The sequence below is a fragment of the Protopterus annectens genome, chromosome 1.part2 (genome assembly GCF_019279795.1).
Source record: "Protopterus annectens isolate FY-2018-M chromosome 1.part2, PAN1.0, whole genome shotgun sequence".
NCBI lineage: Eukaryota > Metazoa > Chordata > Ceratodontiformes > Protopteridae > Protopterus > Protopterus annectens.
Window position 1 is genome coordinate 827,228,202 of NC_056727.1, and position 19,869 is coordinate 827,248,070.

The 19,869-nt window shown below is 41.4% G+C and overlaps 1 protein-coding gene across 2 annotated transcripts in view; it reads right to left on the reverse strand.

The window, feature by feature from the left end:
- MTR (5-methyltetrahydrofolate-homocysteine methyltransferase) overlaps positions 1–19,869 on the reverse strand; it is a 1,755,520-nt gene that overhangs the window by 258,298 nt on the left and 1,477,353 nt on the right. For both annotated transcript variants that reach the window (XM_044059073.1, XM_044059064.1), the window contains exon 29: positions 13,785–13,981. In XM_044059073.1, coding sequence (XP_043915008.1) covers positions 13,785–13,981 — 197 coding nt within the window. The remainder of the gene's footprint in view (positions 1–13,784; positions 13,982–19,869) is intronic.

Here is a 19,869-nt window from a genome sequence, read left to right on the forward strand (position 1 = left end):
ATATTCACCCTTAAATGTATGTGTAGGACCACTACCTTCACAATGGGGACCAGAATAAAGAGGAAGAAAAAATATAGGGTAAAATTAAAAAACAGAGCAAAAATAAAAGAATGGAAATGACATGTAGGTTTATTGTCTAGAAAATGTCTACAGTTTGAAATATTAAATATTATGAAAAAGTGTATTTAAAAACTCAGTAAGTACATGGTTGTGACAGAATGTTGAAGTTAAGTTTGGATAAATGCTGTCTGATAAACTGTGCGTTCAATAAAGCAGTGTTCAAGAAACTGTGCCGGCATTCTGATGTTCTAATCAGTAGCAATGTTCTGCACACTACTGATAAGTTAATCAAAAATATCATTACTATCATATGACTTCCAGATATTTGACAGCTAACATTTAGTTCACAACGAAACATTTTACAGTTAAAACAAAAAAAGAATACTGCCAATACTTCATTTGCTTTTACTGGTTGAGATGCAATAAACAAATAAATTGGCAATCATGCTATCAATCAGATGGAGCTCAACCATGTCCTTGTTGATAACTTCCATGGTAATTATTTCCATGGCTCTGCAAATAAGACTGTATAATTCAGTATTCACATCTGCAACTGAAATAAAGAAGAATTCAACTGAAAGTAAATTACTTCACTCGTGTTGCAATGAAGAGGTAAACAATCTTACACAAATCAGTCAGAGCAGAAAGACTGCTTTTATTGTGCACGCTCAGCAGCATGTTTTATGAAGTTTTAGCCGGCACATGTGCTGCAATTAAACCATGCATCAAGTGGAACACCAACAGCCTGCTTAGTCAAGGGAACTTTAACACACTCCATTGCCATCTTCCTTTATACTTCACACAGGCTGCACTGCTATCACAACCAAAATGAAACACCAAGTCACTAAAACATTTGAATTATTATAGTCATTTCTAAGTGTTCCACAATAACACATGCAGTCATCCTCAGCAACGTTGCTCCTCAATAAAATATTTCAATGGTTACTAAAGCAACACTTTTCCACCATAAAGAATTGCAACTGTTCTGATCCACTTCTGTTTGATCTTCACTGTTAGAAATTGATCTGGCATCCTCAATAATCCCATTTACAAGCACTACTGTATACAAAATTCTACCTCTTACTCCAAAGTGTAGAAAGACAGAATTTTGAATCTTGGAGCTCCAGACACCTTTGAAAAAAACCTTCCCTTATTAGACACATAGCACAGCACAACTCAAATGACTTTGGACATTCTCAAGAAAGTAACACCTTCAGTTTGTACCACTTGGTTTGCTACAGGTAAGCTGGAAAAAGGGTAGGGGTTTAAAGAAACTATAAAAGAAACTACAGCAACTGAAATGTCTCAAGACAATTAAACAATAACAGATGTATTAAAAATAAAACTTAATACACTTAAAGCTCTTCACTGTTGAAGTGTTCATCTTCTAGACATTACGTCAGCACTCCACATAACCGCTGGCACCTGTTCAAAAGGTTCATAGGTGTATATTAGGCTAACAACTACAGTGCAACCCAAATGTGACCCACAAATCTGATATATATAGGGGGTGATTTACTGACTGCTTTTGTCCATCAGAGACATGACCAGGGTGAATTTCCAATTAAATATCTATTGGTCCAAGTTGCACTTAAATAGGTTTAGGGAGGAACTCTGTTTCACATGGATGGAGAGCCTGTTCCAGAAAATGGGAATTCTATTAGAAACATATCTGTCTCTCCAACAAGTCCTATTTATGTCATAAGCAACATTTAGATTTTTTGATTGAGTAGTTCTGATGTCATTTGATTTGCATACATGCAAAAGGTTCATCAAAACAGGGTCCAGGAATGCCTTGCCTGCCAAGCAAATATCACCTCTCAGAAGTCTGTATGATAATGAGTAAAGAGACAGGGCTTTGAGGTGATCAGCATAGGGCATTATGTTTACCTCCTATATCCTTTTTGTAAGGAACCTTTCTGGACACTCCAGTAGCTGCATATGTCTGGTCAGATACAAACTGAAAGGGGCATTATACTCTATGATGGGTCCAATGAGGGCTGAGTACAGTGACCTGAGAAGTAGATGCCAAAGTGAAACGGGCCCAGCACAGAGCCCTTAGCGACTCCACTGGTGAGTGGCCTCTTTGTACAGTTGGCCTCAGGGATTCTAACCTGTTGGGTCCTATCCATAAGGTAGCTAGCTATCCAGAATGTTATAAAGGGTGTTATGTCTAGTTCCATAAGTTTGTTGACAATGCCCAAGTGGTGTACTATACAAAATGCTTTAGCCACATTTAGGTAGGCAGTATGCACTGCCTTCTCCTCATCTATTGCTTTAGTGACCTTTTCAAACAAATCCACCAGATTCCATAAGCATGACCTTCTGCTGACAAAAAAACTAGGATGGATTCAGTGTCTGGAGGTCTCCTATGTCCTTATGAATAACTTCCATGATAATTATTTCCATGGCTTTGCAAATAACACTAGTCAGACTAATGGGTCTGTAATTTTCAGGATCTGCTTAAGGTGCTGAAAGTCCTCCCTTATGAAGGGGGTTGACAGTCACAGTCCTTCATTCTCACGACACAAAGCCTGTTTTAAGACTATAGTTAATTAGCAATTCCAGGGGTCCTGACAAGCAATATTTTAGACTGTTCAGGAGGCATCCTGGGATGTTAATCGGGCCCATTGAGGCCATGCTCTTGGCTGCAACATTCACAGCCGGTACATGCTCCCTAGTTACAGCCGGAGGGGTTATGTTTGAGGGTATTTCTTGGGGGATAGTTTAGGGTTTGACAGGGGTAAATTTGGAAATGAATTTGTCAGCTAACAGTTTCGCTCCATAGGGTCAGTGAATATGGCACCATTAACTACCAGCTCAGTGCACTGCTGTGTGCTGCCCTTGAGGTTTCTGACAAAGAAGGCCTTATGGCTGTCTTTCACCTGGGAGGCTATCTTAACATCAAAGATGGCTCTGTTTGACCTAATTAGCCATCTTATTTGCCTACTTAGTTTGATGACAGAGTTTGTATCTACATGGGAATTACCCTTCCTGATTTTTGCCATAATTTTTTCCCATTTGTTGTATATCCTAATTAATTTAGGATGCCACCAGGACAGTTAGTTTCTGGTGCTAATTCTGAGCTTACGTCTGGTAGGTACAGTGGTCGCTATGCAACCACTGACATGGTTGTACAGACTTTCTGATAGCAATTTAGCATAGGCTGCTGTGTTCTTGAGTTTTGGAGGGGCAATGATTTTTGACAAACCATCACTTAATGAAAGGTACATTGCCTTGGAATAGCTGCTAACTTCTCTGGTTTCACTGGGGTTATGGAGTTGATTTTGAAGGTCCGAACTTACAAGAAAGGATCAGACATTTTTTGGGGGGCTGCTTTCTCCCATATTTATGCGTACCAGGTCCAGTATGAGGGCGCCTCTAGCTGGCATATTTACTATTTGGTCAAGGATGCTTGTACTTATGAAGTCCAGGAATCTTTGTGCCTGTAGATTTATGGCCATGTAGGATTCCTAGTCAATATAGGGGAAATTAAAGCCTCCCATGAGTAAGTCGTTAGGTTGGATGGCAAGTGTTTTCAGTAGGTCCATGTATACATGGTGAGCTTCTTGGGACATAGAGGGAGACCTATAACTGGCTAGGATATGGTTTGGGGTTTTATTTATGGTGATGTGCATGTGTAGAAATTCCAGTGTTTGACCCTAGAAATATGCTTGCTACTGATGTATATATAGACAGCTTCTCTTTTAGCCCTTGTCTGTGCAGCTAATGGTCAAAGCGTGGAAGGCATTAAAACCTGGTAGTGCCAGGGTACTCTGTTGCTTTAAAGCATGTCTTGGTAACTAAAAGTACTGTTTTGTACCTACCATAAATGTGGATGTTCGAGTGTACACCCTGCTGCAGTCATCACACTTAGGTTATCCTGTCGTCAGGCGGTCCCGCAGACGGCCGGAATTCCAAAGTCTTGGTCTGGCGTCGGTTGTTGTCCCTTCTTCCCTGACATCAGTGCACCAGGGGTATATATACTGCAATCAACGCCATTTTCTTCAGTTTTTCTTGCCCCAGATGTCACGTGCCCCCAAAAAGGTGGTCAGTAATTAGTACCAAATTGAGTAAATTTTGTAAAAACATAAAATCCCTCCAGCTATAAGCAAATACATCAGGAAGGTATTGTAGAGATATTAGCCAGTTAGTTCAGAGGGGATGGAGGGAGGGTAACCTGGACTGCAGCAGGGTGTACACTCGAACATCTACATTTATGGTAGGTACAAAACTGTACTATGTTCATCGCGTTACCCTGCTGCAGTCATCACACTTGGGTTGAATCCCAAAGCTAAGGATGGGTGGAGGAATCATAGAGGGTTACTGGAGGCTAGAAGGCCCTGCAGAACTGCAGTGGCAAAGCCAGCTCTAGCCTTAGAGTAAAGAGGTAAGTGACAGTGTTTGGTAAAGGTGTGTACTGAAGTCCAAGTTGCAGCTTCCAAAATCTCCTTGGTTGGAACCCCCCTGAGGAAGGCTGTAGATGTAGCTGTTGCCCTGGTAGAGTGGGCCCTAATGGTAGCAGGAACTGGTTTTCCATGATGGGTATAGCAAAACTGAATACAATGTCCTATCCATTTGGAAATGGTTTGTTTTGATATAGCCTTCCCTTGAGAAGCTGTAGCATAGGATACAAAGAGCTGGTCAGATTTTCTGAAAACCTTAGTTTTATCCAAGTAGTAACAATGTTGCCTGTGAATGTCCAAGGAATGCAGGAGTCTTTCTCCTTTGTTCTGTGGATTTGGGAAGAAGGTGGGTAAGTGGATGGTCTGATTTAAAGCCACACTGGAAACCACCTTAGGCATGAAGGAAGGATTAGTTCGTAGAGAAACTCTGCCATTAGTGCCTGTAGCTCTGAGACTCTTCTAGCTGAAGTTATTGCTAGCAGCAGGGCAGTCTTCCATGATAGAAACTGTAGATCTGCAGAGAAAGCTGGTTCAAAGGGAGGTAACAAAGTTTTGCCAGAACAAAATTGAGGTCCCATGTTGGTGTAGGTGCTCTCCTGGGGGGGTCTAATGCTTTTTGCCCCTCTGAGGAACTGTCTTAGAAGTGGATGCGAAAATAAGGGTGGATCCGTGTTGTAGTGGGCTGAAATAGCCGATGCATGGATTTTAATGAAAGAAAAAGAAAGTCCTTTGTGCAACATCTCAGTTAAGAACTGTAGAATCTGAGGCATGTGAGGCTGAAGTGTGTCTTGATCTTTAGCTTGGTTCCAGGCACAAAACCTTTTCCATTTGTCCGAATAGGCCTTCCTGGTGCTGGGTCTCCTAGCTTCCAGAATAACATCCATAACTGCTTGGGAAAGAGGAGCAGGCTGGATGCTTAGGTGATTTGCCATGCAGCCAGATTTAAGGTTTTGAGCTGGATGTGAAGAATCTGATTGTTCTGCTGTGTGAGTAAATGGGCAATTTGTGGTAAAATCCAAGGTGGGCCCTGGACCATATTTCTCAAAAGTGGGTACCAGTGCTGGCATGGCCAGTCTGGGGCTATGAGTATCAGTCGTGGTCTCTCCTTTCTGATTTCCAAAAGCACCTTTGTGAGGAGAGGCAATGGAGGGAAGGCATATACTGTCAGGTTTTTCCAACTGAATGAGAGTGCGTCCGCTTTCCAAGCTTGGTGGTGCAGTGTCCTTGTACAAAATTTTGTTAGTTGATAGTTTTGAGGACTGGCAAACAGGTCTATGTCTGGAAGGCCCCATTTTTGAGTTATCATGGCAAATACTTGTGGATCCAGTTTCCACTCGTGGGGATCCATGATGTTTCTGCTGAGGTCGTCTGCCAATGTATTCTTTTTCCTGGCAGGAATTGAGCTTGTAACTGAACTTGGTAAGCCAGAGCTGTGTTCCACAAGGTCATTGCTTGCCTGCCTAGAGGGTAGGAGTGTGTACCCCCTTGTTTGTTTATGTACCACATTACTGTGGTGTTGTCCGTCCTTATTGTAAGTTGTCCTGGTTGTAATAGATTCTTGAAGGCTGTCAGAGCATTCTGTACAGCTAGCATCTCTTTTTGATTGATGTGCAGATTCCTTTGATACGCCCTGAACGCACTGTCCTGCCATGAGTGCCCCCAAGGCATAGTCCGATGCATCTGTTGTCATAGTTTGCCTGGATGGGGGCAAGGTGAAAGGCTGACCCTTGCTGAGGTGACATGCCTGTGACCACCATAGAAACTCCTGTTGTAGGCAGGGAATGAGAGGTATCATTGTGTCCAAGCTGTGGCTGTGTTGAGACCATACGCTTTTTAGGTACCACTGTAATTTCCTCATATGCAGCTTTGCAAATGGTATTAGTAGTATGCAAGATGCCATGAAGCCCAAGGCCTGCAGAATTTTTCTTGCAGGTAGTTGGGTCTTTGTTGCCATTATTTTGAAATATTGAGTCAGTTGTAGTTGTTTGTCTGGTGTCATATAAGCCTTCTGAGCCGTTGTATTCAAGCTGGCACCCAGGAATGTCATATTTTGTGAGGGTACTAGTTTTGATTTATTTTCATTTACTGTGAACCCTAGGCAACTTAGAAGATGTTTTACAAAAGCCAGATGTTGTAAGAGGATGTCTTTGCTTTCTGCTTGGATGAGGCAGTCATCCAGGTATGGGTATATTTGAATTCCTCTTTGTCTACAGTATGCAGTTACTGGTGCCAGGCATTTTGTGAAGATCCTGGGTGCAGTAGATAAGCCAAAGGGCAGTGCAGAGAATTGGTAATGGGTTGAACCTGCAATGAAATGGAGGTATCTTCTGCAACTTTGTCTGATAGGGACATGCAGGTATGCCTCCTTGAGGTCCAACGTTACTAGCCATGCTTTCTTGCCCAACATGGGAAGAAGCTGCTGTAGTGTTAGCATCTTGAATTTGGGTACTTGTAAGAAGGTGTTTAGAATTGAAAGGTCCAGAATTGGTCTCCAGGCATTTTCCTTTCTGGGAACTAGAAAGAGTCTTGAGTAAAATCCTTGGCCTTGCTCTCGAGTAGGTACCAGTTGAATGGCTCTCATGTCCATGAGAGCTGTAATTTGTTTTTGTGCCTCTGCCCATTGATTTTGTGGCAGGTTTGGCATTCCTCTTTTCATTGGCAAGGTGTGAAAATGGAATCTGTATCCTCGTGAAATTATGTCTAGGACCCATTTGTCCTTTGTGACAATGTGCCAGTTGTCTGAAAAAAGTGCGAGTTTTCCTCCCAAGGGGGCTGCCAAGAAAGTGTTGCTTGGCCAGATGAGGTGCAAGTCATTGAGTTTGCCTTCTGGTAGGTTGGGACCTGTCTTCTCCTCCCTTCTGTGTTGCAGTGCCCCATTGTCGAGGTTTGTACTGGGCTTGTGGTTGTCCTCTGCCTCTTGGACGTCTGTATTTACCCCTCTGAGGTGTGTCAGTAGCTGGAAAGGACCAATTTTTTGTTGGCCAATTTCTGCTGAAGCGAGGGGGCTGTACCTGTAGGAAATCTTTGACTGTCTGCATAGATTTTGCCTTATCCTCCATTTTCTTTAAGACTTCTTCTGCTTTAACTCCAAAAAGAACATCCTGCTGTAAGGGAGCATCTAGAAGCTTTGCTTTAACATGATCAGGCAGAGTTTGTTCCTTTAACCAAGCATGTCTACGTATAACAGACCCAGTGACAGCTGCTCTGCAGGAGGCCTCCAGAGAATCAAACCCACATTGTAAGGTGTGTTTGCCCACCTGTTCAGTTGCATGCAACAGATCCTGCATTTCTTTCAATTCAGACTGTTGAGGAAGAGTGGTGATTCTTTGCTTTAACTGTGAGATTAGAAATTGCTGATACTTAAGCATGTGAAATTGGCAATTTAGTGCCCTCATAGCTAGAGTGGCTGAGGTGTAAACCTTTTTCCCCCATCTGTCTAGTGCTCTGGAATCCCTTTCAGAGGGTACTGGATTTTTAGCCATAGAAGCCTTAGCCCCTTTGGGACCCTGGGAGATTGTCTCTGGGTCAGCAACAGGACTTTTATATAGAAATTTATGAGAATCAGGCACTCTGTAGTATCTGTCAGGCTTGGCCGGAGCAGGTGGTAGAGAGTCTGGGTTCAAACTGGATTCTAAGTAAACATCATCCACAATATCTAACATGGGTGGGATGGCAAGTGGTCTGTGCTGGGGGAGTAAAAGAAACTCTCTGAGCCTTTTCTTCGAGTCAGAGTAGTCCTGACCTTCCCAGTGGAAATGTTCCCTCATTGTGTGTAAAGTTTCCCCAAAGGAATAGTCTTCAGGAGGAGAAGCTGAGGGAATGGAATCCTCAGCATCAGAATCTTCATAAGGAGAGAAGGAGTAATCTTGGTCTTCAGAAGAGGCTGAAGAAATGGACACTTGTTCAGAGGATGCATAATCTTCCTCTTGTCTAGGCCTTTTGTCAGGAGGAGGCTGGGAACCCCTGATTAAAGACATCAAATCTTCAGCCATTTTGAGCATCTGTTTCTTAGGCATGGGGGCTTGAACAGGGGACTGAAATGCAGTCCTTTTAGATTTAATAGGAGTCTTCGTCTTAGGATACGTTTTAATGGTAAGCGTCGTCGGTCTGAAAACTCCTTCAGAAACCGAAGGCGTTTCAGCAGCACCGGCATCTTTATCAGCAAAGTCGTCGGTAGGGCCTGAACAAAATGGTTGAGTCGGCCTGGAACATTCCATCAAAAGTTCCGAAGCGGTCTCGGGTTCCAAATCTGCGGTAGACAGGGGCTGCATTGGAGGCTCGCTGAGGAATGGAGAACCGGAGACCGGACCAGCCGAGGCCTCGGAATATGGCTTAGGCCTGGGCTGTCTGTCTTTATCCTTGCGTTTTTTGTGCACGCCGGCAGTCGGTTGCTCCGACGGCATACTGTAATTAAATTTTCTACCGAAGTAGTGTCGTGCGAAATCAAAGCGTCTTTTAATAGTACGTTTATTAAACCTAGCACAAAAACGACAACTAGTGACGTCGTGGTCTGAGCCTAGGCAAGGTATGCAATAAGAATGAAAATCCTTATGAGGTATTTGCTTCCCACAAGAAATACAATTGTTAACTTTTTCTGACATCGGTCTGAGGCAAGAAAAGATTACCCAATGGGGTACTTAGCTTATAGAAGACTTCGGTCTGAAATTCGAATTCGAAAATCTCAGGAGTTGGCCGACCGGCACTTGCAAACTGCTTCTGGCACCGCGTGGCAAGAAAGATTGAAGAAAATGGCGTCGGTTGCAGTATATATACCCCTGGCACACTGACCAAGACTTTGGAATTCCGGCCAACTGCGGGACCGCCTGACGACAGGATAACCCAAGTGTGATGACTGCAGCAGGGTAACACGATGAACATCAGATATGTTCTTGAGTGTGAGGCAGGCTTGGAGGGAGTATAGTCTTATCTAGGCTCCTTATATTGAGCAGTAACAACTTGAGTTTCAGCAGAGTTGATATTGCTATGTCGGCAGGTTTGTCAATTTCGCATTGCATAAACTGCACTATGGAAGTGGATACAATTTTAGCCAGTATTCAAAAGCCTCAAGAGGACAGGTACAGTCTATCCTTGGAAAAGAAAGGTGGCCTGTTAACCATGTGCTCAGAAGCTGGCAAATATTGTATCCCCCTAGAGTGAATCCAGAAAGACAAACAATTGTTTAAATCAATCTTTTGCTCATACTGTGGCATCATCCTCTGTGATGGTAATATGCTGCTCAGTACAAGGCTCATACCAGCCTGAGACACATAGTCAGAGATCCATAATGTCTCTCTTCATACAGTTCAGGGAGGTACGTCTCAGGTAATTTATGGCTCCACAGACTAGGATGGACTCATACTGGTACGTGTGGTGTAATGATGAGTGTGTACATGATTTGGTGGACCCTGGCCCCAGATAAGCAACTGACAGTTACCTTCTCCTTATTTAGCCTGGTTAGAAAGGCATCAGTATGGCTAACAATGAAGTCCCCTATGATGACAGTCCTGCGAAGTGTGAATGTTTGCCTTAACGATTTGGTGTTTGGGGCTCCACTGATACTGAATGTATGTATGGTGTTAGGTGTTTTTTTTTCTAAGTGGGTTTGGACTTGTTGAGGCATAGCTTTGCCAAAAGGTGGTCTGTGTGATTTTTGTCGTTTAGGAAGACTGATTTTAACAGCCGCAGCATGAGTTAGACTATGTGTATGTGTGTTGTGTGCTGTGTGAGGTGGGTGCTGCGCGCATGATTTTATCAACCTGATGTCTGCTTTTTTAGCCTCTAGTGTCCTTGCATAAGTACACCCATCAAATACGGTGTCTATTTCTTTAAGGACTAAGTGGTTGCTGGTAAACATGAGACAATTGCTACATTGTATCAAGATACAAGTATCTACCAAGCTGGCTACAAAACAAGTTAAAAAATTGCATATCCATGCTGTCTAGTCCTTTAATTGTTGAGCTATAAGAGGGTGGTTTATTGGGATTAGGAGACTGTTAAGAGTGCCCTGTTGGGGCTAACTGAAAAGGGAGCTTTACTGGGGCAGAGTATGTGAAACAGTACTAAATTCTATTAACTTTAATGTTTACACCACATTGAACTCCACTAAATCTACAGGTACTGCAATTCAATGCCCAGCTAGCTGCTCTAAGCTTGCTCTCTATTTACTGCTTCACAGGGTGAACTGCTTTACTGCTTCACAGGGTACAATTTTATGGACAGTTCTGTAAGGAAAATTTGCTTTCTAGGTGTTTGCTATTGTACAGGGCACTGCTAACTGCTCTGAATTTATAGTAGCACAGAAAACTAATACTAATGAGTCTTCTGGCCAATAAAATAACTACACTATGAGTCCTTATGTGTATTTCCCAACTCAGATAAACCAGGCAAATACTTCCTACCACAGTATGAATAAACTCAATCCTCTTATTGAAAAAAAACAGTAGAAGAAACCCACAAGTGGGCAAAAGCCTTCGACACAATACCCCACTCGCGCATCATAGACAAGCTCTCTAGCTTAAATATAAACCCCTATGTCATAAGATGGGTTGCAAACTGGCTCAAGGACAGAACCCACAAGGTCAGAATTGCTGGAGCCATGTCAGACTCGAAACCAGTCACAAGTGACGTCCCACAGGGCTCGGTCCTGGGACCTCTCTTGTTCGGTATTTATTTTTCTGAGGTCCAGGCTAACATGGGAGGATTGTGGCTGACCAAGTTCGCAGATGACTGCAAACTGGGTGCCATAATTGATTCTCCAGGGGACACAAGCATCCTTCAAAAGGGTCTCATAGAAATGGAAAACTGGTGCCAGAGCCATGGCCTTAAACTAAATGCCAAAAAGTGTATAGTCATACCCTTTGGGAAAAACAAAGTGCCCACAAATTACCACATAGGTGGTAATCCATTAAGTGCGGAAGAAGTAATTAGGGACCTAGGGACCCAAGTTGACAGTAACCTCTTGTTTGACACTCACACTGCCAAAGTAGCTAGAAAGACCTTCTATATTGCACACCTTATCATGAAGGGATTCACATCTAGATCGGGAGAGGTCATTGTGCCCCTTTACTCTTCCCTCATCAAGCCCATAATTGAGTACAATGCTCCATTTGGGATGTACCTTACCCGACACCTGCAGCAATTGGAAAGACCCCAAAAGTACCTCACAAAGAGGATCAAGGGAATCAAACATATGCCATATGCTGCCCGGCTAAAGAAACTCCAGCTCTACTCAGTCGCATACTGCCTACTCAGAGGCGATCTATGCCCGATGTACAAGGCCATGTCCAACCCAGAATTGATGGACATGCTCCACCTCAGAAATCCAAATCCACCAGAGCTACGCGAGCGAGAGATTTGAACCTCAGCACAGAAATAAATAGGACATGCTGGAGGGACAGATTCATAACCCAGAGGCTCCCTTCACTCTGGAATAAAATCCCAGTCCATGTTAGGCAGAGCCCCTCACTGACTCTCTTCAAGAGAAATGTTGACGAGTGGATGGGAGATCGTAGGTTTACACCGGGGGTCACTTCTTTGTCACTGCTAGACAGAAGTACAATAAACTAAACCTTAAAATGGGCACAGTATACTCATTCCAAGGGGTGGCGAAAGCCAAACACACTCTGGCTAGGCTTATAAATGCCCTAGGGCAGATAGCCTAGTATGAACCTATGAACAAGTGCAGTGCTACCACAAACCAATTAAACAATGAGCTGGAAATACCTTGCTGAAGGCGATTTCAAGACCATCTTACAGCAGTTAACAGTGAGAGGAAGAGCATTTTTTTTTTACAAAAATACAGTGAAATGCACAAATAAAAGCAGGAAAGAGTAGTGATCACTCAAAATAACTTAAGCAAGTGTGATTTAGCAATCAAAAGTACTTAGTTTTGCCTGGATGGTACCGGATACAAGTAAAACATGTCTGGGACACGGGCTAGGACAGCAAGCTTTACACAGTTCTGGGAAAATGAGTAGGAAACATTATGCAGTAAAGGAGGTTTACTCAAGATCAATACTGGTTTGACACTGAAACTTAACTACCTAGATTCCATCTTTGACAAAACATCTGCATACTGTTAACGTTTCTTTTAGACAAGCACAAATTCAAAGTCAGATTTCTGCACGCAAGAAGAACTGGTTGGAAGAGTATCTTGTGTTCACTACAGTACATAACTCCCTTTTTACCACTGAGAATAATTTATTTGACCCTTTCAATAATGTCATTGGACACTTGAGAGACATAGCTGTTTGGTGGCTCGATTACTGGTGAAGAATCTCAGTAGATGTCATTGATGGAAGCTTCACGAAGAGGTACTTGACAAAACCTTCCATCACAGGTCCTTTACAGGGATTACTAGAGAATGCTGTGACTAAAAGTCAACTTATTTCTAAAAGATAATTTATAATGGAAAGAATCACAGAAGGAGTAGTTAAAACCTCTTTGGTAGTTGGAAAACAGAGGGCCTTGTTTGTCAATGTCACTAGGGCCTTTTGACAAAGATTAATGGGAAACCCAGTAAGAAAAGAAGGGACTCATTTCTTGTAGAATAAAACAAACCATCCTGGAGGTATTGTTTCTTCCCATTACGCCATGTCCTAAACAATGCCTTCTTTCTCTACTTATCAACTGTATCCTACACGGTCTTCCTATATTCAGTATATTACAGTCTGGGTGAAGTAGTTGTAAAAATACAAGACTGGTGCATTTATGGATGAAAAAATATACATACAGAAATATTTTATATATATATATTTTTTCCCCAACCCGCGTAGGAGAAATGTAATGAAAGAGTAGTTTTTATTCAATGTGAAAAAAGATTAAAAAAAAATCATCTGTAGTCAGCTGAGGCCAATTTTTTCAGTGTTGTTGAGAAAGAACTCAGGTGGAAAGGAGACTGTCACTCATTACATAAGGGAAACAGAAAGGGACAGACAGAACCAGCTGAAAAATTCTCATTAAACACGAGAACCATCTGAAAGAAAAGAAGATGTTCAAAAAACAAGTACATACTATCGGAGACGGTTTCAAAATAAAATATGACTCTACTGTGCAAATAACACAACCAGAAATTTAGAAATGTGTCAGATATTTATTTTCTAAATTACTGTATGCGACTTCAGCACAATTTGCAATTAATTAAAGTATTTAAATGGATATATTGCATATATTAAAATATATGTGCCTCTGAGTTATCCGTTTGCATGCTCACTACTGTTACTTGTCATAAGAAATGGTATCATATGCAACAAATTTAGATGTGTTTTCTTGATTCAAGGAAAACGACAGATCAAAGCTATTTAGTAGATCAACACATACTTGCTGTCTTAGGCCAAAAAACTTTGCCACTGGTTCTTGTCTTCTTGGAAATACATTTTCTGCAAACACGTGTATATCATCTCCCACACTTTCAGCTGGCCAGAACCCAAGTACTCCCTTGGCCTGTAACTTCTTCTCTGCTATCAGTTTATGCAGCATATTCTGGGCGTCATTATAGACCTTCTTAGCTTCTGCTCCTACAAGAATTAAAATAGACACCAATTAAAGAAAATAGTTAAAAACAGTTAACATTTAGCAACACATTCAATCCATGCTAACATGTATAGAGAAAGCTCTCCAGCCAATAACAATAGGTATATCTTATTTAATTAACAATCCATTCTAAAACATAATGCATGATAGAAAAGCAGTCAGTCTTGCTTCTGGCAATGAGAAATGTAGCCAGATTTCGCTATAACTGATATTTACATAATGGAATTTCTCTACAGGCACAACATAATTGAATCTGGTAGCTGGGACATCAACACAGTCCCTCTCCACCAAATAAGAAATACCATGGGTATATACTAGACTTGAAAAATGATCTGTGATGAAGACATCTACAGTGGGTAGCCACTGGGGTTTTGTCTTCTCCTATTCCCAGCCACACATCATTCTTTTGTACATGAGCTACAAGGCATCTACATCTTCTGTCAGTGCACTAGATGGTGCTCTGCAGCATCTGCATCTTGTATCAATGCACACTATGGTGCTCTGCAGCATCTGCATCTTCTGTCAGTGCACACTATGGTGCTCTGCAGTATCTGCATTTTGTGTCAGTGCACACTATGGTGCTCCGCAGCATCTGCATTTTGTGCCAGTGCACACTATAGTGCTCCACAGCATCTGCATCGTGTCAGTGCACACTATCATGCTCCACAGCATCTGCATCTTGTGTCAGTGCACACTATCATGCTCTACAGCAAATGCATCTTGTGTCAGTGCACACTATGGTGCTCTGCAGCATCTGCATCATCTCTGAGTGCACACGATGATGCTTCGCAGCATCTGCATCATCTGTCAGTGCACATGATGGAGCTCTGCAGCATCTGTATTGTCTGGCAGTGCATGCTATGGTGTTCTGCAGCATCTACATCTTCTGTATCATCTGTCAGTGCACATGATGGTACTCCACAGCATCTGCATCATCTGTTAATGCACACTCAATGGACCTCTGCAGCATCTGCATCATCTCTGAGTGCACACTATGGTGCTGCTCAGCATCTGCATCATCTGTCAGTGCACACTATGGTACTCCACAGCATCTGCACCATCTGTTAATGCACACTCTATGGTGCTCTGCAGCATCTGTAGCATCTGCACCATCTGTCAGTACACACTGTGGTGCTCTGCAGCATCTGCATCGTCCGTCAGTGCACACTATGGGCCTCCGCAGCATCTGCATCTTGTGTCAGTGCACACTATGGTGTTACGCACTGGTCTAGGAAAACACACCTAGCCCCTGATTGATTCAGTTCAATCTCCTTCCACTGAGCAAGCATAACCTGTATGGTAGGAAACAAAATAAACACCCAATAAACAACTATGCAATAAATGATGCACTTGCCTAATTTGTACGAAACTTAATGTGTTGAGGAAAGAAGGCAAGGCCATCAAAAAATAGTTGAGGGTGGTTAATATATGGTCACTGCAGAAGGCTTCCTCACAGATCAAATCACATGCTGAGTACACATACATTACACCTGATTTCAAGGGAGGGTGACAAGTATATGAAGACTGTTTCAATGAGTGCCATTATCACAAAGTAATTTTACTGAAAACTACTTTCAGCACTAATGGAGTTTGCACTTTTCCCTTCTGCTATGTGACAATGGAGTTTGTATATATAAGTTGGGATGGTGCAGTAGGGTAGGCTTACCCATTTGCAAAAATGGTGCTTCCTAAAAGGATTTTGGGATTTAGATTCACAGCATTTTCATGTGCTGACATTCCCTTTGGCAAGCTGATATGATTTCACTTCAGAAGCCCTCTGCAATGAATAACTGCTTAGAAGAATTGCAGACAGTGAAAAAATTCTCCTGGAGGCTAAAACCAAAGGATAGCATAAAGGCAAAGGCTTAAAAGGCTGAAACCTGAAACAACAATTACACCTAGTAAATGTGTACAATACCCACACAGTTGCCATGGTACAGATGTCCACAAGAAGATTTTTCAGTAAAGTACTGGAAGTAGCTAGATCTCTGGCAGAGTGTCTTTTGAAAGGCGTGTTCTTCAATAGGTGGTCATCCATGTAATGGCAGAATATAATGTGGTTAGCGTACAAAGGGTTTGCTTAAAAAAACTGGAAGTCCCTCTACACCTATGGCAAAAAAAGAATAAACAGCAATTTCTCAACTAAAAGATGAAATTTGCATTGCACATCCAAGATATTAAGGTTTCTCCCTCATTCTCTTCCCATTTCTGCCCCAGAAAGAAAACAAGGAGGTGAAGGGACTGGCTAAGAACTGCAGTTATACTTTTACAGGAGAAAATGTGGGTTAATCCTAAGAAAAACCACAGCTTTGTGAGGGACTAAACAGGGCTCCTCAAAAATATGGGCTTGAAGTTCAGATATTCTATAAGCAGAGTTGATTGCCAACAAAAACAGCATCTTCTAAGAGACAAACTTCATATCTGCTGACCATCTGGTTCAAACAGGGAATGGACAAACCTGTCAGTCATAGAGTTCAAATCCTTGGAGGACAGAAGTTCTACAAAATTAGGTGAAAGTTTGGAACATTCCTGAACAATAAAACCAGCTAGATCTGGGCACATTTCTCCCTCTACAAAGACTCCTAAAATATGAGCTATATAAGTGTAATAATTAAGTCAGAAGTCATTCAGGCAAGTTAAATGGGTGAGAACAACCTCCACTGTGACGGAACGGAGCAACATTCAGCAGAATATGTCCGATGAAGGGAAGGCTCCAGTCAGCTTCCATCATACCTAGGATGCCGTGAGAAGTAACCCAAAAACAGTATAAAAAAGTGGGGAACTTCACCTTATACCCCCTTATTTATATATACAGACTACTAACTCCATGGTTGCACAACACTGGGAAAAAGTGAAAAAGCTCACTACAGTGCATTCTGGTCTTGCACCTGGGTCCGAAAAGCAACCAGTGGCATCTAGGTTCAAACAAATTATCATACTACTGTACGTGACCTTCATCAGACCCATCATAGAGTATAATGCCACCTTTGGTATATATCAAAAAACTGATAGGCCATAAAAGAGCCATACAGTTTGACAGAGGATAAGAAAGAAATTATGTGTTGTTACTAATTAATGATTAAGAGAGAAATTAGAGTAAAGAAAAATACTTCCCCAAGAAAAACTGTCAGAAGCTTCAAACAAAAATTTGTGTTCAATAATTCAATAGATCCATGAAAATCACTACATAGACCAATAAACCTTGTGCCATTTGGAAAAAGAAGTGACTGAGGAAATGTGAAAATTTAAAGAACAAAATTTAGAAGCTTTGAAGAGAATAAAAAGAAATATGATATGGACATTGGAAAGAAAGAGAGATCTGGTATGGTGCAATATTTATGCAGAGGAGAAAGTCAAATTAATCAACACAAAAAAAAGCAGCCCCAAAGATATTCGAAGAGAAATAGAGGCAAAGGCATCCAGTCATGGAAAATTTCACAATAAAAAATAAGATCACAGAGGGAATGTAGAACAGAAGATTAGTCAAGTAGAAGTTAAAAAAATAGAAGCTGAAGTTATGGAATATTTGCGAAGTGAAGGATTCAGTGTAGAAAGTGTAACACAGGTCATATCACAGCATGATGGAATGACTGGTCCCCAAAGTACGGAGAAACAAGAGGAACAGGAGACATCTGAAGAAAAAATATGGACATGGAAAAGAAAAACAGATTTCATATAGTGCAATATTTATGCAAAGGAGAAGCAAAAGAGCACCACCAAAGATATTTGAAGAGAAATACAGGCAAAGACATCTGAATAAGATAAAAGAGGAAGAGTAGAAAAGAGAATTAGTAATGGAGAAGTTAAAGAAATAGAAACTGAGGTTGTGGACTACCTGCAAAGTGAAGGATTTAGTGTAGAAACTTTAACTTGGATAACAACACAACAGGATAGAACAGTGGACACCCAAATTAAGGAGAAACCAGTGGAGTGGGAAGTATCTAATCAGTTGACATATGAAAAGACTTTGGAGCCTCCTATACGAAACCAGTACAAAAGTTCAGTTGGTGCTATACAGCAAGGGAAAGAACAGGAAACTGTGGTAACTCTGACACAGTCAATGTTGTGGAGTGATACGCCAGTTTGTTCCCACATGAAAAAGCAATGGATAACACAGGGTGAAATTGAAGAGAACGTGGCACAGGAAGAAACTGAAACTTTCTATAGAATATCCGCAGGGAATGGTGAACAAAGAATGTGCCCTCAGTTTAGAAGAAAACGATCTAAGAGAACAGTTGCTTCATTTAATAGAGATGGATATACATATTAAGATCAGTGGAAGAAATAGAATGCAGAAGGTCAATAAAACCCCCAAAAGTTAGACATTTGATAAAATAAATGAACACAGTAATTAGGACCATCCGTAGAGATTCAGGCAATATAACAAAGAAAAACAGGATCCGTTACTGTGCAGCCAAATTAATAACAGATAAAGTCCTACCACAAGAACACTGGATAGTAAGGGAAAGGACTGGGAGAAATCGAATGCTATCATGGAAGTATAAGATAGAGAAAACCATAAAGCACTTAAGACAAGAAGTGTCACTATTAGAAGAGTATAGAAGAGGGAACAGATCAACAAAAATACTCAAAGACAAACGTGATAAAAGCAATGCTCAGTATTATAATGGATCAGGATTTATCATGCAGTATCGCAAATAATAAACTAAAAATAGCAGAAGTAAAAAAAACTTAGAAGATACACAGATAAATATAAAGGAAAGTTACAAAATAAGCAATTTATTGATGGCCCAAAAAAGTTTTATAGAGAATTGGGAAGCAAGGTAAAAGGAATTGAAAGACCACCAAAAAATGGACAAATAGATACATTTTGGATAAATATGTATGGAGATCCTGTGGAACATAACAAAGATGATAAATGGATAGAAGAAATAAAAGAAAGAATAAGAAGTTCAAATGTACAGCATATGAAATGGGATGAAGTAATGGCCAGTGATTGAAATAAAGTTAAGAAAACCCTCTAATTGGAAAATCCCAGGCCCAGATGCAGTACCTAACTGCTGGCTAAAAGTATTAACATCTCTGCACAAAGATTTACCCATGAGTAAGAACTATTTATATGCACACCCTAAATATACACCAGCCTGGCTAACATCAGGAAAAACAATGCTCCTGCTTAAGAGTGAACCTGCAAGCCACCCAAAAACTATAGACCAATAACCTGCCTTCCAACGACGTATAAACTATACACTGGAATTGAAGCTGACTGAGTTTATAGTCATTTAGAAGAAAACTCAATTATGGCAATAGAACAAAAGGGTAAAAGAAAGTCATAGAACAAAGGATCATTTGTTGTTAAATAAAGTCACACTGGAGAACTGTAAAAAGGGGAAGAATCTAAGTATGGCATGGATAGACTACAAAAAAGCATTTGACAGCATCCTGCATTCATGGATAAAACAGTGCTTAAAAATATATAAGATACTGATAAACTACATCACAGCGACCATGAAACAGTGGCACACCACTTTGCAGTTAAGCCATGATTCTTCTTCTTTCGGCTGCTCCCGTTAGGGGTCGCCACAGCAGATCAACTGTTTCCATTTCTTCCTGTCCTCTGCATCTTGCTCTGTCACACAACTGCCTGCATGTCCTCTCTCACCACATCCATAAACCTTATCTTAGACCTTCCTCTTTTCCTGTTACCTGGCAGCTTCATCCTTAGCATCTTTTTCCCAATATACTCTGCATCCCTCCTCAGCACATGTCCAAACCAACATACTCTTGCCTCTCTGGCTGTGTCTCCAAACCTTCCAACCTGGGCTGACCCTCTAATATACTTATTCCTAATCCTGTCCATCCTCATCACACCCAGTGCAAATCTTAACATCTTCAACTCTGCCACGTCAAG